At 40.7% G+C, this 25590-nt stretch overlaps 1 protein-coding gene across 1 annotated transcript in view; it reads right to left on the reverse strand.

Moving 5' to 3' along the window:
• The window catches only part of LOC138774916 (solute carrier family 23 member 1-like), a 169809-nt gene that overhangs the window by 110988 nt on the left and 33231 nt on the right, over positions 1–25590 (reverse strand). Inside the window, exons 4-7 of the mRNA XM_069955723.1 lie at positions 22518–22680; positions 13042–13223; positions 6645–6762; positions 1104–1260 (exon numbers count right to left, since the gene is read on the reverse strand). Of these exons, the coding sequence (XP_069811824.1) occupies positions 1104–1260; positions 6645–6762; positions 13042–13223; positions 22518–22680 (620 nt within the window). The remainder of the gene's footprint in view (positions 1–1103; positions 1261–6644; positions 6763–13041; positions 13224–22517; positions 22681–25590) is intronic.

The raw sequence follows: 25590 nt of genomic DNA on the forward strand, positions 1-25590 counted from the left end.
GAAAGTACAGCCAGCAAGTCTCTGAGTTACTCAGAACAACTAAAAAGGAACCAGGAGTTCGACCCAGCAGCCCATTTGACCAGTCTCCTGATCCCACAATGAAGTACAGCTGAATAAAAGGGAACTGACTGGCAAGGATATCAGTCAGTCACAGAGAAAAAAAAAAAACAAGACCAGTTTGATTGTGAGATAACCAGAGGGAACATGTAGTGCAGATAGGTGTGGTGAGAAAATACATCACTGAGGCAGATGGAGTAGGAAAGTGTACAGACAACTACAAAGCAATCCCAACACCCTATCAGAGCAGTCTCGATCATACCCCACAAGCCGAGGGTAGTGCCCAGCTCAAGACAGGTACAGACATGACAATAATACTGCTAAGAACAGGAGTTTAATTTTTTGTGCTTTTTTTTTTTTTTTTTTTTTACACCACTCTTGCTACTTTCAAAAATATAGGTTGGGTTTAAAAAGAGAAGGTGGTTCATGGTTACTACTATATTTTCTATTCATTTTTATCTGGTGTACATTTAACTTTGAATAGTCTGAGGCCACATGTTCACATGGTGTAAAACACCGGCCGTTCTGTGACCTGGCCGTTCTCTGACTCCGTGACAAGGCCGGTGTCAGAGAAAATCATCCTGGCCGAAACTGCAGTACCGTCCAGATGATCTTCTCTGCCGCTAAATTCGGTTTCAGGCGCATCAGTGTGCACTGTGCACACAATGAAAAGCAGCTGCAGAAAACTGACATGTCAGCTTTTTGAGGATCCGGCTAGGGATCCCGGCCGGAGAGTTGCTAATCGGCAACAACGGCCGTGATTATTATGTAACTTACGTAGTGTGAACGTGTGAATGTGTGGGAGAAAATTTAGGACTTAAAAATGAGATATGAAACTTCTCTTCTAAGTAAAGATAACTTCCCCACCCTCCTTCCCATTTTTGATTAAGAAAAAAATTTAGAATTGCCAAGCAGCATGAAATTTAATTTTTTAGGTTATCCATATAAACTCTCCTTACCTCTGTGCCAACTCATGCTTCATTCCTTTCCTCCATTGATTTTTACTACACTTTTTAATATATACATCAAAAAAGATTCTACCATACCTGGGTATGGAATGTGAAACCAGGGGGAATTCCCAATTGCATCAATATTAATATCAGTCCGGGCAGCGAATCCATAGCTTGCTGGGCTACTTGGAAACACACCGAAGTGTGTACACATGTAACAGATCAGCCAGGATAAACACATTCCCAATAATACCTTAAAAAGAGTAAAAGAAAAAAACAATAATATGTTCTTTATGGATATGATACGCTTTCTGGCTGACCTGTTTGAGACTTGAAGTATACAGAATTAGTAAATTGAGAAAGTTTGGATATGTTGCCAGGTCAGACAAGGGTAAAGTGAATCTATCGGCTGCAATTCAGGTTCCCAACTGCAGTGTTAGATAACTTCTAGGAAAATAAGACATGTGGTAACATGCTTTCATTCTCCTGAGCAAAGTGTCAGAGGCTTTCCCAAGCCCCTGAAGTCCAGTGGGCACGAATACCTCCTCACTCCCCCTCCCATTTCTGTCTCTGCTTGATTGACAGTCAAGTTCAGCTTCAGCTGACTCACAAGAAAGCAGAGATATGGATGGAAAGGGTGCAATGAGATCTGAATAAAACTAAATAAACCGTGTGTTCTACCGTAACTTAAAAGACACATTTGCAGACAACCAACATAAAAATTTGGTATGTAGACCATGCTGTGTGTATATATTTGTGATAAGGAAAAAAACACTGCAGAACTACTTTAGCAATAATGATAAAAAAAATAGTAAGTAATCTGAACATTTAATTTCATAAAATAGGGCAGCTACAGTCTGTACATAACTGCTGCATGAGACTTTGGCAAATTAGGAGAAAAGTAATTGCAGTGCCCCAGAGTGGATGTCCCACTGCTGTATTGTATGTGTGTAGGTCGGTATTACTAGGCATATGTATTCTGGGCTGAAGGCATATTCTGCACTCCCACCACTAGATGTCTCACACAGCTGAAGGAAGGTTTATCAAGGGTTAAGTGCCTATGTGGCCAAAGTCACATATTTTCTGTGTTATGCCACTGTCTGCCACTACCTCACAGTAGGCCCCCACTTAGCTCCTGCATCAGAGGTTTGATTTGATGTCTCCTAATTTATTTACCTCCCATCAGATAGCTCCCTGAAGCCTTTATATAATGTGGTAGAGAGGATGTGGTGTCTAGTGTCCTGGTTTAGAGAGAGATAGCACAAGGTGTTCCTACTGACTCTACTTTCCAGGGCCTGGCCTGGAGGAAAATATAACAATAGAAATAGAAAGTTTATTATCCTGCATAGCAACTATTGCTTTTCATGGTTATGGATCAATAAAACTTAAAATGCACAATTTTTAAAATTCACATCTGAGTGCTGTGAATGTGAATGCATGTGAATCCATGATCAAGGTGAAGACAATGAGGAAAAAGGTTGTAATTTGAGAAGCTTTATTCACATGAAAATTAATGTGTCTCTAAAGTAAAAGTGAAGAATAGGAGATTCCATAGCCTTAAACGAATTATGGTTTAGAAAATGCCCTTTGTGGTATTGGTTATGTTTGTTACAACAATACAAGCTTAAAGTAACCATAAATAAGTTTTCATCTTTACTTGGCCACTTAGAGGAGCTAGGAAATACTCATAAGGTCCCCATACACCTTATAATTTAGTCATCTATACCTGCCACTCAGTTTAAGGTACAGTATATGGGGCTCTCCCAACTGACCACTGACGGATAATGTCTGTAGAGATAAGGGTCAGGTGTGATGGAAAATCACCACACAACCCTTTGTTCTCAGAGAAATAAGCTGCAGAGTTCTGCCTTCCCCAAAGAGAACACATGGATGCTTGGCCATGCCAAACATTTCTATGTATGGGGAGGACAGATGCCGAATGGGAATGATAACTGGCAACTTTATACTTTACAGTGTGGGAAAAGAGAGAATTAAAGTAAATAAACTGTTTAAATTGAGATGGGCCAACATCCAAATTGTACAATAGCATAAATTAAAAAAAATAAATAAAAAAAAAGAACCATATACATCAAAATAAAGTTGTATGTATTAAAACATATATGCATCAAAGCAAGGATTAGGTTAAAAAAAAAAAAAAGCACACATTCATAATCAATAGTGCATATGCCTACGAGGGGCTACTGTGTAGTTATTATACTCATTGGGGGAGATTTATCAAACTGGTGTAAAATAGAATTGTCTTAGTTTCCCCTAGAAACCAAGCAGATTCCACTTTCATTCGTAACAGGTCCTTTGGAAAATGAAAGGTGGAATCTGATTGGTTGCTAGGGGGCAACTAAGACAATTCTACTTTTACACCAGTTTGATAAATCTCCCCCATTGACTTTAATGCATGCTTAGGTATCCACTTTAATAGATTTAGGCAGATATAAAAATGATAATTCACCTAGACCCTTGGTGATCCACTGTGGTCTGTGTTCTGCAACTCTATAGTCACCAAAAATGTCCTGGAAAGCCACATAGAATTAGGAGGGTAAGTGATATGGGCTACTACCTGCCTCTTGTCCTGGTGTCGTCTCTATTCTTCTTTTGTAAATGTACAATAACTTCTTTCAGTATTTGGTACATGGTGGAATTAGTGCATTATATCGGAGGGACTGTCCTACCCAGTGGAACCTTACAGAGAGAACTGCTCATGCTGTGATGGGGTAAGTAATGTCACTACAGAATCATGTGCAGATCAAAGTGCCTTCTGAGAAGATAAGTCATGAGATAATTGATGAGTTGGTGCTACTTGTGCACATGGTTCTGTTTTTTTTTAAGTGAATGGACCAACTTAATCTGCATAATAAGCTTTTCATATGACCTTATGGCCCTTTTCATGTCCAGCCCGGTATGAACTTGAGACAGACTGGGAGCGTTTGAAAAGAACTGCTGGCCACATCAAGATCAGAGTGCAAAGCCAGGTTGGACTGAACATGAAAAGGAAGGCGGGACTGATATAACAGACAAGGCTTGCGTCACTGGGGGGAGGACATAATGGTGCACTGGAGGCTGTGGGTCTGCTTCCAGTGCACCAAGCTAGCTCATTTTCATATATATGAAACGGCAAAGATCTTAGAAACTGGGCGGCAGATTTGAAAAACGACCACACCAGAGCAATCAGCGCAGTGGCACCCATAAGGTTGTATGAAAAGGTTAATATGTAGATTGAAGTGATACATGTTGATACAACTGATGAATGTTGGATATCTCAATCCATGGCCTTATTATTTGATTCCGTCTTCTCAACAAAACACTCAGCATTGCATAACTATGAGACCAAATTTTACAGTATTGTATGTGGCTTTGTTGTTCTTTCCTTTTTTTTTTTCCTCAAAAAAGGTTTGAGCACAAATGAACCAATTATGAATATCCATAAACATATAAACATCCTGGCAGACTACATTAGGTAATTTACTCCAATTACTAATGCAAGTAAGTGCATTGTTCAAAATTTTTGGAACAATCAGTGTGTATTGGTCTATCCATGACAAATCATTGTAAGCTTAGTCACCATGAAGTTCTGTCCCATGTTGACAACCTGGCACACTCTAAATGATACTTTCCAAACTTGTACACATATAATAAATGTTTCCTATCTTTAAAATGAACAGTTGAGTTGATTTGTACAAAGAACCAGATGGTACAGGATACAGACTCAATATTGGCAGATGTTCTTCTATATGACAATGTTTATGAAAAATATTTTTAACTCACTTCAATGGCCATATGTGTTCCATTAGTAGAAACTGTAAATGTTTTTTTAATAATTAATATAGGTTCATAAGCTGAAATGTGTACATATTTTACTGTAATATAGGGTGAGATTTATCAAACATGGCCTCAGTTTCCCCTAGCAACCAATCAGATTCCACTTTTCATTTCTCACAGACTCTTTGGAAAATAAAAGGTGGAATCTGATTGGTTGCTAGGGGCAACTGAGCCAGTTTCACCTTACACCATGTGTACACCACTTTACACCACCACTCCCCCAAAGTGTTTATATTATTGTTTCTTTTTGCACTCCAATCTAATCACACTGTAGGTTTTGCATTGTATTTCCTGGCAGACTGGGAAGAACGCATACAATGTATGTCTCCTGATCAGCTTAACTTGGGCCTGTTCAGGAACAGAAACCTTCTACTTTCTGAGCTGAAAACCCCTTTTAGTGCAGGGACATCCATGCTCTATTCAGCACTATTTATTGCATGGTCCATGATGGGGTATTGTCCTCACCTAAACTTTTGTTAGGTCATATGAAATGTAAAAGAAAGCAATTTTGCTAATTGTTTTCTTTCAAAGTTTGGACCCTTGGTGTCCCTGTAGTGTTGACATTGCTTGGCTAGCTTCCAAACTATCTCTCTCAGCTCTGGGAGCATTGGCCAGACCATGATGCACTTGGATGCCAAGGATCCTAGGGAGTGGTAAGTATAGTTTTACTCCCTCTCTCCCTCTAAGCTAACACGTGTTCAGGGCTTGGATTTTCCCTAGAGACGTGTAAACTCTGGGAGTGGAGCTGAGCTGATTCATCTCAGCACTGCTGTGTCCCATCCTCACTCCCCACATACTGAACCAGGACAACCCTGTTTGCTGCTAGTTTTGTTGCCGAAACAATAGCCTGTTTGTTATTTTCTTACCATGGGCAGCAACATGTTAAAGCTTATGTCTGAGTGGAATACCCCTTTGAGCTATGTTCTGAGACAGTATTTTTGCTCATTATTTTGCAACCAAAACCAGGGGTGGATTAAAAACACAGAAAGGTTATGTGTACACACTGTCGAAATTGAGTAGATGACCGTCATTTAATGGCAAATAAAGGCCCTTATTTCAAAGCAATAACCATTAGTTTAAAATAACAGCCATTATTTGCCATTATATGGCGGCCATCCACTTAATTTCAACAGTGTGTGAACATAGCCTTGCTGTGTTTTCAATCCAATCCTGGTTTTGGTTGCAAAATATTGACTAAAATTCTGAGCAAAAATACTATGTGTGAACATAGCTGTATTTATTAAGATTCTCTTTGCTACCCATAGAAACAGCTGAGCTTTCTGTTTACCAAAGCAATAGAGAAATGAAAGCGTACTCGCTTTAAGCCTATGTTCACACACACACACAGTATTTTTGCTCACTATTTTGGTCAGTATTTTGCAATCCAAACCAGGAGTGGATTGAAAACACAGAAAGGCTATGTTCACACACTGTTAAAATTGCGTGGATGGCAGCCATTTAATGGCAAATAACATCCATTAATGTCAATACAAGGGCCGTTGTTTCAAAATAATGTCAATTATTTACCATTTAATGGCGGCCATTCACTAAACTTCAACAGTGTGTCACCATAGCCTTTTTGTGTTTTCAATCCACTCCTGGTTTTGGTTGCAAAATACTGAGCAAAAATACAATGTGGGAACATAGCCTAAAAAAGTCAATATAACTGATGTGCTGTCCCTAGAAGTAACTGTAGATTTTATTGAATAGATCATTTCTGAAATACTTTTGTATGTCCTACATATGTGATTATAATTGGACATAGTTAAATCATAATTCTATTGTATTCAAGTAATAACTTACTGGAAATAACTTGAAAACAGGATACTTGCTGATTTTCCATTTTCCTTTTTTGTATGATAGAATTGGCACCTCTATATGTATTATATACTGTGAGAAAATTATAATCAAGACAATGGTTCTGCAAAAAAAATTTAATAAATTAATTGTTATTTCCATTTCTTTCTCCATTCTTAGGCCCAGATTTATCAAACCGTGTACAATAGAAGCTGGTGTAACTGCACAAAGCAACCAATCCCAGCCCAGCTGTCATTTTACCAGAGCTGATAACTGAGCTGTGATTGGTTGCTGTGAATAGTTTAAACCAGCTTTTATACACTTTGATAAAGCTGGGACATAGTTCTATTCAAACACTATAGGAGTAACAAAATGCCAAAAATACTGTACAAAACAAAAATTAGGGACAGGGAGGAAACCAAGTGTTTTTATATACTTGAAGTCTTAAAGGGCTTGCTGCCGCCACCAAATTGTCTGACTAGGACTGCAATCATTTTAATCTAGTTAGCACCAAAAGGCAACAATTTGTGTAATATCATACTGTATTCAAATAATGCTAAATAAAGCCAGTAGAGTCATCTAGGACATATATATATACCTAGAATTAGTCAGGACGACATTCTTGGCAAGTTGTCTGCTGAAAAAAGTGGGGAAATTTGCGGATCTGGCAGGGACAGTACACCATAAACCAACTTGGATGAAAACAATTAAAAAGATTTATTGTAGCTTTGAGCTTTAATCTAGGGATGGTCCGAACCTGCCGAGGTTCGGGTTCGTATGAACCCGAACGCTCGGCAGCAGATTCTCGCTGTCTGCCCGCTCCGTGGAGTGGGCGGATACAGCGGGAGGAACGCCTGGAAAACTGGGATACAGCCTATGGCTATGGCTGTATCCCAGTTTTCCAGGCGGTCCTTCTGCTGGATCCGCCCGCTGCATGGAGCGTGTAGACAGCGGGAATCATTACCGAGGGTTCGGGTTTGTACGAACCCGAACCGAACTCGGTTCCGACCATCACTACTTTAATCACCTCATCAGGTTCAAGTGATGGCTAAACCTTGAAATGCATTGTCCTTGTCATATACTGCAATAAACCCTTTCTAATGTTTTCATTTAAGTCCGTGTACTGTATTGGTCCAACCCCACAATTGTACACATTGTTACACCAACATATTCCACTACTACAAGAAACTGAGGTTGCTCTTTAGTGACTATTGAAGACAACCCCTAGCCTGTAGCTCAATAAGCTTATATATTAGGCTTCATTACCTGTCTTTTAATATAGTAACTATAAGAGTCACATATATTTCACATGCAGCTGTCTTGTTACAGCTATTTCTGAAATTTTTTTTAGTTAATCTAAATGGGCCACAAAGGCAAACCCATTTAGATGAATGGAATTTTTTAAGTCACCAAACATTTTGCAAAAATCCACCCTGTGTGAATTTCCCCTAACAATTAATATCATTTTTAGGTGGCCTGAATCATTTTACTTTCTAGGTTGCACCTCGACAGCTAATGATGGATCCTGTTATTCGGGATACAGTGTGACTAGACTTTGAGACCCCAGTGGGGTGGAGTGAGCATAGAACTTACTTACTGTAAATTACTTCAATTGTGTTGTCAGAAGGGGGAAAGAGAAGAAAGAAAGACTTAAAATCCCTAAGTTATTTCACATAGCTCAGTTTCTGAGAATCGAAGCTGGAATTGATATTTAAGGTCTCTTTGCTTGTAAATTAATATCATTTTAGGATGCAGTTTGGAAGTTCCTTCAAATACATTTCAGTATGAGGGTACATTTATACAGTATGAGGGTATAACTCAAAAATAAATTCTATAATAGCTTATGAAAGTATCTCCATACCATTGGTAACCTTTAATCATAGCTCCATATATTTTATAGCATAGTCCCTAGAAATAGATAGCAATGTATATTGTATAATTAATGTGATAAATCATAAGTGTCAGAGTTACTGTACAATAACAAATGAAAGAGAAAAGTGAAAGCAATGCTAGTTGATATATGTATGCATGTGCAAAATATATATGCTTCCCTACTGCTTTGGAGATTTGACTATACCATGCACTTTATATCATGTATTCTTAAATGAATAATGTGTCTGAATGTGGCTTCTATAACTCCCCCTTAGTATTATGTCTGGCCATGATTTTATCACAACTGTGTTCCTTCTTGGAGATTCTAGCATTTGTAGTAAGGGCTTATTTGTTCTAGTTCTAGACTAGTTAAATGCGCCTGAGAAGGTTTAGCATGACTTGATTATGTTTCTAAGAGAAAAGTTTATTTTCTGTGGTATTTTCTGTTCTATACAGTCTGAATATTTTCTATAGTAGTGTAAACAGTAGTGCTATCCACTAATGGTAGCTGTGAATTTTCAATAACTATCTGCCAAATAATTATCTCTCCCATTCTCCCCATACACATAAATTTTCAACAAAAAATTCCTGTCATCTATGATGAAGGGAGGGGAAGGCCACATCCAGACAGCTCTGGCTGCGTGTCATGTCTCTGAGAACAAAGGGTTTTGGCATTGAAATTCCGTCGTGTTCAACCCCTTTCTCCACCAACATCATCTGTCAATAGATTCTCGGGAGATCCCCATACACTTTATACTGAAGGCTGAACCCATCAGTAAGAAGTGTGTAGGGACCTTAAAGTGACACTGTCACCCCCTTTCTGCATTTTGACTGCTCTCCACAGGTGTAAAGGGTAAATGTTACAGCTTTCATTATTATTTTATATCCCACCTCATGGTGCTTGTTCTGGTAAAAAGTCCTTTTTATCACCTGTGGATTGGTATATGTGGACGGGGCCTCGCAGCCTATGTGCCACATCCCTCTGCCCCTAGTGCCACTTAGCCCCGCCCCCACCCGTGACATCATCGCCACATAGGCCCCATCCCCTCAGCAGCCATTGGAAGGACCAGCCTAAAGCTCTAGGCCCCACCCCCTAGATTTTCCACGCCAATGGCCACTGAGGGGGCAGGGTCTATACAGCGATTATGCCATGGATGTGGCGGAGCGATGTGGCACATAGGCCACGAGGCCCCTCCCACATATAACAATCCACAGGTGATAAAAATGACTTTTTACCAGAACAAGCACCATGAGGTGGGATATAAAATAAGTAATGAAAGCTGTAACATTTACCCTTTACACCTGTGGAGAGCAGTCAAAATGCAAAAAGGGGGTGACAGTGTCACTTACAGTGTTACAGCCCAATCCCAATAAAACTCATGGGGGAGATTTATTAAGGTTGCGTCCCTGGCGTACACCAGGGTGAAGGCACTGATTTTTTATTTCTTCCTGGCCTACGCCAGCCATGTCCTTACTTGAGGCGGGGGGGGGGGGGGGGGGGCAAAGCAAGGCGTAAACAAGGCAAAAATCTACACCTGCTCCAAAGCAGGTGTAGGTTGTTGTGTAGTGCCTGAGCCCAGTGCAGAGATGGCCAGCTGTATGAAGAGGCTTACGCCTCTTAGTAAATCCAGGTTGGGAGAGGGGGCGAGGATTTATTTAAGACTGGCGTACTTGTACACTAGTCTTGATGAATGTCCCCCCAAGTGTTTAAAAATGAATCTTAGGCTATGTTCACACTATTGTCTTAGTTATGTTCAGTGTCGGACTGGGGTACCTGGGGCCCAACAGAGGAAATGATCCTTGGGGCCCACCAAAGAAGAATTGGTAAAAAGTGACATACTGACCCGGCCCTATCCTGGATTCATCTGGATCTGTGATAACTCCCTTGTGAATGACATGTTTTCAGTCAAACTATAACTCTCAGAATACCCTACAATTATGAAGCTTTAATGAAGGGTATGTTGGGAGTTGTAGTTTAAGACAGAACAAACCTTTAATAATTGATTGTTGTGCAGAAGCTTCTGGTGGCCGTAATCTGTTACAACCATCAGCCCTAAAGGTCCAGCACTATATCTCTCTACTGTGGAAGCTCATATGTACTACAACTCCAAGCATATCTTGAGGGATGAAGACTATCAGTAAATGCTAGGAGTTGTAATGCTTGCAGCTGTTGTACCTGGAGGATTCTTGGTGTATTGTATACTGGAGGCTTTGTGGGAAATCAGAATACAGAGTTATGTGGGGGCTCAGTGTGTGGAAGTGACCCCAGAACAGCACTAAGATATATATTATCACCATACTGTACCTCTCAACATACTATCACACTGTTGCTGACCAAATCATCCATCATCATACTACTACCCCTCTCATCCTCCTGCACCTCCATCATCATACTACTACTCCTTCATCCTCCTGCACCTCCATCATCATACTACTACCTCCTTCATCATACTACTGCCCCTCTCATCCTCCTGCTCCTCCATCATCATACTACTACTCCTTCATCCTCCTGCACCTCCATCATCATACTATTACCTCCTTCCTCATCCTCCTGCACCTCCATCATCATAGTACTACCCCTCTCATCCTCTTGCTCCTCCATCATCATACTACTACCCCTCTCATCCTCCTGCTCCTCCATCATCATACTACTACCTCCTTCATCATCCTCCTGCACCTCCAAGATCATACTACTACCCCTTTAGCCTCCTGCCCCTCCATCATATTACTACCCATCCATCATCCTCCTACCCCATCATACTACTACCCCCTTCATCCTCCTGCCCTACCATCATATTACTACCCCTCCATCATCCTCCTACCCTATCATACTACTACCCCTTCATCCTCCTGCCCTTCCATCATCATAGTAGTACCCCCCTCATCCTCCTGCCCTTCCATCATCAAAGTAGTACCCCCCTCATCCTCCTGCCCTTCCATCATCATAGTAGTACCCCTCTCATCCTCCTGTTCCTCCATCATATTACTACCCATCCATCATCCTCCTACCCCATCATACTACTACCCCCTTCATCCTCCTGCCCCTCCATCATCATAGTAGTACCCCCTCACCCTCCTGCCCTTCCATCATCATAGTAGTACCCCTCTCATCCTCCTGCTCCTCCATCATATATCTACCCATCCATCATCCTCCTACCCCATCATACTACTACCCCCTTCATCCTCATGCCCCTCCATCATCATAGTTGTACCCCCTCACCCTCCTGCCCTTCCATCATCATAGTAGTACCCTCTCATCCTTTTGCCCCTCATCAGCATACCAGTACCTCCCTCATCATTCTCCAGCCACTCCATCTGTATTTAAAACAACAAACAGATATACTTACCTCACCTGTAAGGTTCCTCTTGTGCCACAGCGACTCCTCTACCCACTCTGCTTGAGTGATAACGAACGCCGGAGGAGGCGGGGCTTCCCGCGGTTGGGGTGGAGCTTCCTGGGACTACCCAGGACATGGTTTTTCCGGGGCTGTCTCCTCAGAGTCAGGCAGACCAGGCAAAACCATGTATTTATCCTGCTGCAGCTGGGGCCCACTGAGGACAGGCAGCATCATCTTATGGCTGTCTGGGGGCCCCAGCTGCTGGACAGGCAGTGGGAGTGGGGGAGGGGCCCACCGGAGGATCCTCTGGTGGCCCAGTCCCACACTGGTTATGTTGTAGTTTTGTTGTAGCATCCTGTCCTATTCTTGCTGTCAAATTGATGTACACCACTGTGGAACAAGGAGCATACAATTTTACGTCAATGGAGTCCATTAGCGACTGTTAGTAACCGTCCACTGGAGGATCTAGAATTAAAGGGAACCTGTCACCCCCCGTGCCGGGGTGACAGGCTCCCGACCCCCGTTAGAGCCCCATATACTTACCTAATCCCGCCGGGTCCCGCTTCTGGAGGTGGTCGGGTGACGGAGATCTCAGCCGCTGCAGCCCGGCGCGCGCGCTGAGAGATGAGTCCAACACCCATAGAGAATGACGGAGAGTCCAGCGCTCCGTCATTCTCTATGAGTGTTGGACTCATCTCTCAGCGCGCGCGCCGGGCTGCAGCGGCTGAGATCTCCGTCACCCGACCACCTCCAGAAGCGGGACCCGGCGGGATTAGGTAAGTATATGGGGCTCTAACGGGGGGTCGGGAGCCTGTCACCCCGGCACCGGGGGTGACAGGTTCCCTTTAACTTTATGGTTTCCATTATAACAGACACAATGATGATTTTGTGAACAGAGCCTTACTGGACAATGCATACATACATAATCAATTTTAGTTGTATGTTTTTGTGAAAACAGCTAAACATGACTATTCATTCTATTAATTTCTATGGGAAAACTGTATGTGAATGCATTTAAAACACATGTAAAAAGTACCTGTAATAAGCCAGAAAAAGCTTAATTAAATACTAACATTTAAGTGTTATATTTCTGCCTAAAATGGATAAATAAATAAGCAAATAATAAAATATGATCTGTTTACATTTTAATAAAAAAATACACATAATAACTATTGTATTGTTGCTGAACGTACATTGCAGATATCCCCCAGTGAGTGCCACACTTCTTGCCTGCCTCACCGAACAAAGAGAGTCCTATAAGTGAAATGGTTGGTGTGATAGACAGAGGTCCAATTAATCTTAATAAAAGTCCAATTAGTCCAGAGAAGCCCAAGAAAACTTGAAAAAAGGAGGCAACAATAATGGCGCCTTGAATCTGGAAAAAAAAATAAAATTCTGATTCAATTTTGTACTTTTATTAAATGGTTTCTTATATTATCAGATGGTGTAATTAATGAATAATTATATACTGTATCATAAAATATGAACAGGTACATTATAATTAAAAACATGATGTTCATGACTGTATAACGGGTCTATGTTCTGCAAAAGCCTAAAAGATCATCCATAGAAAGAGAACAAGTTAAAATGGAAAAAAGATTAACGTTCGCCTTAAACTTTGTGATTAAACTTTTTTGTTACTCTATTTTAGGCCTCTTTAAGGCCTTGTTTGTAAAAAAAAAAATATTTAAAAATTTTTTTGAATAAAAATATAAAGTAAAAAAAAAAAAAAAAAAAAAAGGTCATCCATAGAGCTGCATGGTGCCTTACTGTTCCTCCAAACTACCTTCAATCTCATATCCAGCATAATCCATGAAGCTAATTCTTACTAAAACTATTGACTTAAAGGAGAACTCTGGCTAAAATCATTTTTTTAATATGTTATTACATAAGCAAAGTTAGACAAAATATCTGGGACCTAAGGCATTAGGCAAAAATTCAGCTTGGGGGGGGGGGGAATGTTTGCACTTGAGGGATCCTGTCAGGGCGGGGAGAGGTTGGAAGGAGGGGGCACAGTAGCTGAATTTTGTGCCTAATACACAGGAAAGGCCCCAGTTATTTTTACCATGTAATCTTTACATATACTGTGCCCCCTACTGGATACTAAAGGCATATGCACCCAGGTTGTGACGTGACATCACCTTTTTTTTTTTTTTTTTTGAGAAATTAAAGCCTGCCTGAACTACTAAATTGAGGGAAATAGCACTATATGTGCATTTCCCATAATTAATGTAAATTAGGAATTTGTCTAACTTTGCTTAGGAAATAACATATAAAAAAATAAATTTTGTCCGGAGTTCTCTTTTAAAGGGACAACATCTCTGGCACCGGAATAAGCGCCTTTGTATAGAGTACATTAAATTAGGATACACAGATATGTATTCAAGAACATCCCTTAGTGAAGAGCACTAGTAAATGGGTAACTTGCTGAACACAGGAGCAGTAAAATACATAGAGCAATTATCGAATGCGATACAACTTTTGCTAGTGGTCTAGGGCCTGATGTGGATATTAAATTCATAATGTTATTGTGGTATTTCAATTGCTGACCTATGCAAAATGTTATTTATAACTATGAAACATTTTTAAACAAAATCTGTCAAATAGAGTTTCATCTTTATGCTAATTAGGTGTTTTGGTAAATTGGGTGTGCGGCCACCACCCCCAGTGTACCAATCTGGCCTGCTCAAGGCACTGATATTAATTATAAGGTGTAGGCCATCTGGGAGCGGATAAGAGCCCTGGGGGTGTTAGTCCCACCCCTAGTGCACCATAATGCCTATTTAGTATAAAGAATAAACTCCAAATAGCACTGAAACAGTGCTGAGGATGAAGATAAGAAACCTTCATTTAAGCACCCCGTGCACAATAGGGAGATATCAGCACGTTACATTTTTCTAACATAGAGATCTACAGTACTATCTTATAACACAAAAATGTGGCTTCTATATATATTTGTAGTCTTGGAGGATAACCGTCTTCCTTTTTCTACTTTCACAGCAATCCATTGCTCTACTTCTTTCTGACTTTTTTTAGCTGACATCAGCCATTTGCTTAGGAAAACCCTAGCCAAATGACATTTTTTCAGGCATATTAAAGGGCTTATCCAGCACTACAAAAACATGGCCACTTTCTTTCAGAGACAGCACCACTGTTGTCTCCAGGTCAGGTGTGGTTTGCAATTAAGCTCCATTCACTTCAACTGAGTTACCACTGAACTGAGTTATAAAACCCCACCCAAACTAGAGATGAGTGGTTCTGCCTCTGGAAAATGGCCATTGTAGCATTGGATAACCCCTTTCAACGTATGGTTAACACCTTCAGTGCTGGTCTAGTTGCTGACAAATGGAGAGCACTCCCTTTATCACCTGCTTACCAAACCAGATATCAGGGTTGCGAGATCTGATGGTTTTATGTGGATAACCCAGGGCCCAGTTAAGGCATCCGGGGCTGTCCAGAAAAAATGTCTGTTTGGGCATATCTTTGACTTCCTGCATATTTCATATGTTGTATTGTATAAAATAATAATAAATATATTATAGTAGAATTGTTGTTTTTCTATTTAGCTGCAGAGCAAAATAAAAGTCATGAATTTATACATACCCCAAAAAGGATTGAAAAATACAATTTATCATGCAGAAAATAAAACCTTCACATACTTATATTAATAGAAAAAGAAAAGGCCTGAGGCCCAAATTGTCTCAGTCCTTATAATTCCTTAAATTTAAGTTCTTAAATAAATAAATTATGTTTGGAAATAAATGATAATTGATAAGCAAGCTCATGAGTGTAAAGTAAGCAGAGTAACCATCTAATGCTGCTATTATGTGGCTTATACCCTCCTCTGGGTGATCTGCAGAACTGTAAATCAATGTAACAGTAAAAGAAAAAAAGCTACTATTGACTATCCACTATCTGGGAATGATTTCTAGCAGTAAATAAAGTCTGCAAGTAAAAAAAACTGCAATTGTCATGTTAATATACAGCTTAACTCTGGCCTTCACCAGTAAGTAAAGGGATTTAAGAAAGTCTTCTGAAGATTTAACTTGACCCCTCTGTAACACTGGCAATGACCTACAGCAATAAACCCAGCAGTGAAAGCATTCATTGTTCCATTTAAACTTAGGATGGAAGAATGCCAGCAAGCTTTTTATGCAAATTGCTCATAGACAGGTCAGGCAAAACAGTCATATATTTTCTCATTGTAGCTCCCATATAATTGAAATAGAGGTTCTAATGGATGTCAATGAGTCTACAGGCTCTAAAACTCATGCCATATGTGATTCTAGTTCCATTGAGATTGTTAAACAACACTTAAAGGGGTTGTCCGGCGAAAAAAAATTATTCACAGAATAACACACATTACAAAGTTATACAACTTTGTAATGTATGTTATGTCTGTGAATGGCCCCCTTCCCCGTGTTTCCCCCCACCCACGCTAGACCCGGAAGTGTGGTGCATTATACTCACCGCATGTCGTGTCGTCCACGGTCTCCGATCGTCAGCAGTGACGTCTTCTTCGGGAGCTTGGCGGATCTTCCCGAGTGCCGGCCACCCTCACAGCGTCATCCGAAGCTCAGCCGCGATTGGCTGAGCATAACTGTGCTCAGCCAATCGCGGCTGAGCGGCTGATGACGCGGCCACGTCATCAGCTGCTCAGCCGCGATTGGCTGAGCACAGTTATGCTCAGCCAATCGCGGCTGAGCTTCGGATGACACTGCAGAGGGCGGCCGGCACTCGGGAAGATCCGCCAAGCTCCCGAAGAAGACGTCACTGCTGACGATCGGAGACCGTGGTCGGCACGCGACAGGTAATGTATAGCGCACCACACTTCCGGGTACACGGGTGGGGGTGGTGGGACACGGGGAAGGGGGCCATTCACAGACATAACATACATTACAAAGTTGTATAACTTTGTAATGTGTGTTATTCTGTGAATAATTTTTTTTCGCCGGACAACCCCTTTAAAGCAAAACTGTTTAAATACAAAATAATACTACTACTACTGATAATAATAATATATTTTCCAATCAACCAGAAGTCCTGGAAATCATAAAACATATGGAATGCAGAACTAAAGACTGAATTCTCTGTATGTCTACCAGAAGGTCAAATGGAAGAAATAACATGTCTGTCATGACTTGCCTTGACTCCTTTTTGCTGATTTGTTACTTTCTCTTATCAGGAGAGAATTTGTGTCTCTTGTTAGGCCTGTCTACAAAGAAATGTTGGTTCATTGCTCTCAACCCACCCAAACAACACAATGGAGCAAGCTTAACCCCTTCCCCCAATATGACTTCCAGGGACGTCATGAAAAGCAGTGGCAGAACGCATCATGACGTCCCTGGAAGTCATGGCTTCCCTGCCTCCCCCCACTGGGCAGTTAACCCCATAAACGCAGCGGTCAATGCGACCGCAGCGTCTATGGGGAGATTCCGTGTCCTCCCGCTAATCGGGCGGCGGGGGGAGGCTGCACTAACAGTGTGTCCCCCGGCCACCTCCCCTCGTCCTTCGATACCGGCGGATCGCCGCTATTACCGTTATAGTAGTGATCTGCCGGTATCGGGCATTACTGGCGCCGCCTTACATCTCCCCCCACCGTGAATCCACGGTGGGGGGACATGAAAATGTATCCCCCAGACCCCAGATCAGACCCCCTAGTGGGCAATCACTATCCCTCCCCGGGCGGCCATCACATCCAAGATGGCCGCCCCCATCCCTGCGAACAAACAATGTTTGTTCGCAGGGATGGAAATGAATAAATGATCAAAGCCCCATGCTCTCCGCCACCGGAGGTAGCGGAGAGCATGGGGCAGTGATCGGGGACCCCCCCGTGTGGTCCCGGAGCAGGCGATCAGCGGTATATACTTTATACCGCTGATCGCCTGTTCCCAGTGCAAAAAAGCACTTTTTATCCCCTGTCACCATAAATCATTGGTGACAGGGGATAAAAAATGATACAGTGTCGCCCCCCACCGCCCCTGTCACCCCCATCCCCCAGTCACCCCCCCTTCCCCATATACGTTACCTAATCCTGGAGCTCCGTCCTTCTCGGCGTCCAGGCTGATTCTGAAGTGCGCATGTGCTCCAGAATCAGTTATCTCGGAAAATTTTAAGTGACAGAGACCAATTTGGTCTCTGTCACTGAACTATGATTACTGTGATAGAAAATATCACAGTAATCATAGTAATACAGTGAAAATGAATGTGTAAAGTACAAAAAGTGAACAACATACAAAAAAATAAAAAACACTTTTTATTATAGTAATAATTGCAGTTTACTCCCAAATTACCCCTAACCCCCCCAGGTTGCCCATAACCACCGCAGGTTGCCCGTATCCGCCCCAGGTTGCCCGTAATCACGCCAGATCGCACATAATCACCGCACGTTGCCCATAACCACTGCACGTTGCCCATAACCACCGCATGTTGCCCATAACCACCGCACGCTGCTCATAACCACCGCACATTGCCCATAACCACCGCACGTTGCCCATAACCACCGCAAGTTGCTCCCTTCCTTCTGAGTCCTGCTGTGTGCCCATACAGTGGTTTATGCCCACGTATGGGGTACCGTTTTACTCAGAAGAAGCTGCGTTACAGATTTTAGGGTATGTTTTTTCTCTTATTCCTCGTGAAATTGAGAAATTTGAAACTAAACGAACATATTATTGGAACAATTCGAGTTTTTCATTTTTACTGTCTTATTTTGAATACTTTCCTCTAATACCTGTGGGGTCAAACCGCTTACTGCACCCCAAGATGAGTTCTTTGAGGGGTGTTCTTTCCTAAATGGGGTGACTTTTGGGTGGGTTCTATTCTGCTGACACTACAGGGGCGCTGCAAACGCTCATGGCGCTCAGAAACTTCTTCGGAAAAATCTGCCCTGAAAATGCTAATTGGCGCTCCTTCCCTTCTGAGCCTCACTGTGTGCCCATACCGTAGTTTATGCCCACATATGGGGAACCGTTCTACTCAGGAGAACCTTTGTTACAGATTTTGGTATGCAGCTTCTCCCCTGTTCCTAGTGAAATTGAGAAATTTAAAACTAAACAAACATATTATTGGAAAAATTCGAGTTTTTCAATTTTACTGTCTTATTTTGAATACTTTCCTCTAATACCTGTAGGGTCAAAATGGTCACAACACTCCAAGATGAATTCTTTGAGGGGTGTACTTTCCAAAATGGGGTGACTTTAGGGGGGGTTCTATTCTGCGGACACTACAGGGGCTCTGCAAACGCACCTGGCGCTCAGAAACTACTTCAGCAAAATCTGAACTGAAAATGCTAATTGCCGCTCCCTTCCTTCTGAGACCGGCTGTGTGCCCATACAGTGGTTTATGCCCACATATGGGGTACCGTTGTACTCAGGAGAACCTGCGTTACAAATTTTGGGGTGCAGATTCTCTCATGTTCCTTGTGAAATTGAGAAATTTCAAACTAAACGAACATATTATTGGAAAAATTTGAGTTTTTCATTTTTACTGTCTAATTTTAAATACTTTCCTCTAATACCTGTGGGGTCAAAATGGTCACCACACCCCAAGATGCATTCTTTGAGGGGAATACTTTCCAAAATGGGGTGACTTTTGGGGGGGTTCTCTTCTGCGGACACTACAGGGGCGCTGCAAACGCACCTGGCGCTCAGAAACTTCTCCAGCAAAATCTGCATTAAAAAAGCTAATTGGCGCTCCTTTTCTTCTGAGCCCTGCTGTGTGCCCATACAGTGGTTTATGCCCACATATGAGGTACCGTTGTATTCAGGAGAACCTGCGTTACAAATTTTGCAGTACTTTTTTTCTCTTGTTCCTCGTGTAATTGAGAAATTTTAAACTAAACGAACATATTATTGGAAAAATTCGTGTTTTTCATTTTTACTGTCTAATTTTGAATACTTACTCTAATACCTGTGGGGTCAAAATGCTCATCCTACCCAAAGATGAATTCTTTGAGGGGTGTACTTTCGAAAATGGGGTGACTTTTGGGGGGATTCTGTTCTGCGGACACTACAGGGGCTCTGCAAATGCACCTGGCGCTCAGAAATTTCTTCAGCAAAATCTGCATTAAAAAAGCTAATTGGCACTCTTTCCCTTCTGAGTCTGGCTGTGTGCCCATACAGTGGTTTACGCCCACATATGGGGTACCATTGTATTCAGGAGAACCTGCGTTACAGATTTTGGCATGCTTTTTTTCTCATGTTCCTTTTGAAAATGAGAAACTTTAATCTAAACGTATATATTATTGGAAAATTTTCATGTTCGATTTTTTTACAACCTAATTGTGAATACTTTCCTCCAGCCCCTGTAGAGTTAAAATGCTCATTATAACCCTGGATTAATTCTTTAAGGTGTCTATTTTCCTAAATGGGGTCACTTATGGGGGTTTTCAGGATACCAGACTTCTAAATCCATTTAAAAAAAGAACTGGTCCCTAAAAAAATCAGTTCTGGAAACTTTCACAAAATGTGATAATTTGCTAATAAATTTCTAAGCCCCATAACACCCTAAAAAAGTAAAATATGTTTCCCAAATTATGCCAGAATAAAGAGGACATATTGGTAATGTGATTTAGTAACTAATTGATGTGCTATGACTTCCTTTTTTAGAAGCAGAGAATTTCAGAAGTTCATAAAATCTCAGAATCGCTAGCATACATTAAAGCATCACTGAGCTATAAGCGCATAAAGTGAGACAGGTCAGATTTTGAAAAATGAGCCTGGTCATTAAGGACAAAACAGGCTGCGGAGGCAAGGGGTTAAATATTGTGAAAAACTCAAAAAAGATCTAAGAGCATAATGTGACCCGATTGAGACAGAAGGCAGTAGGATAGCATGTCAGAAATGCAAGTAGAGGAAGCAGTGATGATGCGCTTTAGATGAATGCAGGAAAAGGGTGGAGTGTATTAAATTGCTGGACATAACATACAGCAGGACCAAAGACTGAGTCACTTTCCTGACCTTAATAATAGCAAAACAGAATGAAACGCCACACGATATTCATTAGTATTTCACACCAACAATGAAAACATATTAACACTATCCTAAACATAAACCCTGCTTTTGGTTTTGAAGCAGGTCAGTTTCTAATTTACTTATCTAATGTATTAAAGATAACTTAAAACAATATCAGATTACAAAAACTAAAAATACCCAGTAAAGAGTGATTTCAAGGTCAGAGTCTTTGTTATAACAGGAAAAGTATGTTCCTTTAATTCTTAGACAAGGCCCTTGCTAGCAGCAGGAAGTTCTACCGTCTGCTACGTTTACCCATACATGTTTTCTTTTGTTCCAAAAATATTCAAGACCTTATTGAAGTGGTGCAGAAGGTTTCAATTAGCATGAAACAATAACAAGATTAACTTTATATAGCAAAGTTGTCATATAAATAATCTAAAGTCTCCATATTGTAATGATAATTCATTTTGCTTCTGTTTTAATACTAAATTATATGAACTGCATTGCATGGATATCAATACTAATAATAATAGTAGTAACAATACCAATAATAAAAGAAAATTAGTAAAGAAATATAATGTCCAGCAGTACTCACCATAAAATCTTTATTCAATATCCAAAAGACATACAAAGAGGAACATGAAAAAACCTCTCCTCAAAACCTCAACCAACAGCCATATCTTGCTTCCCAGCGCTTTCTTAAGGCATGCCATTGTGGTATTCCCTGACATATTGGATAACTTATCCAACATGTCAGAGAATACCAAAAAGGTAATACTGATTACCTAAAGTTCACAAGGCTGAAGTAAGTAAATGGCAGAGCAGGACAGAATAGTAATAAAAAGAGTCCCGGCTAATTCCCAAACTACACTGTCACTGTTACTTCCCTTTTAGAGTATCCAGACCAATACTTACCCTAACTACCTTGACTTTAAAATAAACAGCACATAAACTGATAATAAACATTACAGTTCAAGTTAAGAACATACGATTATATATAAATCAAAAGTACTCAGACAATGCCCAGGTAAATAGTACCACACTATGTCATGCAGTACCATATGATATTCAGATAATGCCTAAAATAACATCATACACTCCCAAGATCTAGCAGTGTTCCCGGGACTGTGTGGTGGTGATGGTATTGTTCTTTTGTGCTACAATAAGAATGCACAAATGCATACAGATGATTTTCTAAGTATACAATAACTCCCCTGTGGTACTGATCCCATCACTATCACATAGAGTAGATAGCAAAAAATAAATGCATACCTAGTACTTTCTTACTTAAAGGGGTTACCCAGTGCTTGCACTTTTTGTACATCTTGCTACCATATAAGAATACATAACAAATATTACATGCTTACCTCTCTATGCTTCCCTGGTATATTTGCCGTTACTTCCAACAAGCTCTTCTTGGGAGTGACAACCTGCTCAGCCAATCACAGGCTGCGCCACTGTCCCATTCCAGTCACATTGGTTGAGCAGGCTTTCACTCCCGAGAAGAGCGTGTATCAGAAGTAATGGCAACTATAGACAGCGCAGGACACCACAAAAAGATGTAGAAAATGTACAAAGGGCAGGATAACCCCTTTAAAGGGAACATTTCATCAGAAAATGACCTATTTTTTAAATCAAATTTTTATGAAACATGTTTTGATCATACAAGCTTTGACAGATATATGATTTGTAAGAAAGAAAAGACATAACATTACTTCTCTCATTCGAGACTGCCAGGATTCTGTGTTGTTAATAGAAAAGTTTCCAGTTCCATTGAATATGAGCACTTCAGAATTTTGACATTTCCACTGAGGCAGAGACAGTATTGCTAGTGTGGGTGTGATTAAACTGAATGTCCCTCCTTGTAGAATAGGTAATCTGTGGATCACAATAAAATTATCAGTTTCATTTGATTTGTTACCTAATTGTCCAAAAATCTAGTTAACACATTTACAACAAAAACTGGAATCAATAATACAAGGTAAGAAAAATCTGCACTATATACATGATCTTTCAGATTTCTGCCTCTTCTAGCTCCTCTGCCTCTTCCAAAAGCCTACTAAACTCAACAATTATCAGCCTCTCTTGGACGATTGATGGCCGTTCAGGTCGATAATCATTTAGTGTAATAGCTCATATTAAAAGGCAACGTTCGTCCATCATACACAATGTCAGCTGTTTGTTGTCTTTTAAATTGCTAAGATTATGTTCACACTATGTAAAAACAATGGCTATATTTCATTACAACAGCCGTTGTTATGAAATACAGCGGTTGTTTTTACATAGTGTGATCACAGCCTAAAAGATCACAATTACTGTACATCAGTGACGGTCTGCTGTACATTGCTTTGTATAATAGGTTTCAATGGGCCCTACAATCTACAGCCCTCCTGTTCCTCCCCACTCACTGTCTGTGCATGTAATAGCACAGGCAGTGAGCGAGTAATGAGGGCAAAGTGCTCTCTTCCCCTGGAACACCATGCCATGGTAAAAAGGGCTGGTAGTAGATTAAAATGCCTTTCTCCAGTTTGTCTAATTTTTTTAATTTATTTATATATAAAATACACATTCTGTTATTTTGCGCCCTTGAAGAAATGCTACTGCTTGCTGGGAAGTATCGTAGTTGAGCCATTGATGCACCTTTCAGCAACTATCTTGCTCTGGCCCCATGAAATTGAATGGTAGCCATGCATGACGCTTGCTGGTTGTCATATTTACATGGCCACCTATTGTGTGGAGAGAATTTAAGCAAAAGGTATACTTTTTAAAAAGTTGTGTATAGTAAAGGTGGCTAAATTCTCATTTCACTTAACCCCTAGACGACCCTGGACGTAGGGTTACATCATGGAAGTCTGTCCCCAGACGACCCATGACGTAACTCTACGTCCTGGGTGTTTCTCCCGCTATGAAGCGCGCTGCCGCGTGTCATTAACCCCTTGAACGCCGCAATCGCGGCACGACCGCTGCTTTTAAGTGTAAGTGACAGGGGGAGTCCCCTGTCACTTACCGATCGGGACACACGCAGTGTGACTGCGGGGGTCCCGATCGTTGAAACGGACCGCCGGAGGTCTCTCACCTGCCTCCGTGCGGTCCGATCGGCGATCTGCTACACTGAGCCTGCACAGGCAAGCTCAATGAGCAGATCGCCGATAACACTGATCAATGCTATGCCTATGGCAAAGCAATGGTCAGTGTAGAAATCAAACTAGTGTATGTACAAGTCCCCCAAAGGGACTTTAAATGTGTAAAAAATAAAAAGTTCAAAACACTATTACACTATCCCAAAACCCCTCCCCCAATAAAAGTTGAAATAACCCCCCTATCCTATTATATAAATAAAACATATAAAAATAAATAAAAAGATAAACATATATTATACTGTAGCGTGCGTAATTGTCCGATCTATTAAAATATAACAAGCGTCATTGCGAACGGTAAACGGCGTACACGAAAAGAGGGAAAAAAGTGCGTGGATTACCGATTTTATGTTACATTATATATTTAAAAAAATCAATAAAAAGTGATCAAAACGTCCGATCTTCACAAATATGGTATTAATAAAAACTAGAGATCATGGCGGAAAAAATGACACTCCATACAGCCCCGTAGGTGAAAAAATAAAACCGTTATAAGCGTCACAATATGCCCATTTTATTAATATTTAATTGCCAAAAAAAAGGATTTCATAAAAAAAATACATATATAACATTAGAGAATCTGTGTAACCTGCATATGGTTGTGTTCGGGCTGGCCTATAGAATAATAGTATCATGTCGCTTTTACCATATAGTGTATTACGTAGACACAGGAACCCCCCAAACGTTACCATATTGCATTCTTTTTTACGATTTCACCTATTTATATCTTCATAAATAATATATTTGGAATTCCATCATACATGTTATGGTAAAATGAAAGACGCCATTACAAAGTACAACTATTCCTGTAAAAAACAAGCACTTACATGGCCCTGTAGATAGAAAACTGAAAGTGCTGGAACTCTTAGAAAGGGGGGAGGGAAAAACGAAAACACTAAGATCAAAATTTGCGCGGTCCACTGGGTCATTTTGGGCCTGGTCCTCAAAGGGTTAAACTACACCCCTTTTATGCAGAAAAAATGCCCCTTTAGCAGAGAAGATGCAGATTTCTAAACACAGAAGACAGGCAGCAGTACCAGAGGCAGATTCTGCTAAATCCAATAGCAGCAGGATTATTCTAAAGACAGACATGTGCTGTAGTTGTTTAAACGTTTTTAGTGCTAATGTACTGTACAACCACTTTAAGAAATGTCAATGCATAGTCACATGGAGCCACCTTGAGTCTTTTTTGGAATAAAAGCTATAGGCATAGCTTCAGTCTACTTCTACAAGGGTCACTGTGTAAATTTGGATATAATGTAGATATCCTGTGTCATGAACAAAAACTTTGTTCACAATAATAAGCAAAGATAGACAGATACATCATTGGCTGTAGTCAACCAACAAACATACCCAGAATGAAAATGTAATTATCCAGATGGATAACTTGGGAATTTTAAACAAAAATGTAACTAGGTGTCTAGCCCCAATAAAATCAACCACCAAAATGGTAGTGTTCCTGTGCTACGGGTGAGTACATATGTTTTATTGAGATCTCTCCAAGTAGTTTACAGTTTATACCCCTGTGTCTCTGTAATCTGTCTTTTCAGCAGATTTTACAAGTATTCTCAGAATTCAGTCACTGGAATGAGAGCATCCACCATGAAATTAGCCTCCCGCTGGGCTCACACACTGGTATTACTTCATAATA

The sequence above is a fragment of the Dendropsophus ebraccatus genome, chromosome 1, assembly GCF_027789765.1.
Source record: "Dendropsophus ebraccatus isolate aDenEbr1 chromosome 1, aDenEbr1.pat, whole genome shotgun sequence".
Classification (NCBI taxonomy): Eukaryota; Metazoa; Chordata; class Amphibia; order Anura; family Hylidae; genus Dendropsophus; species Dendropsophus ebraccatus.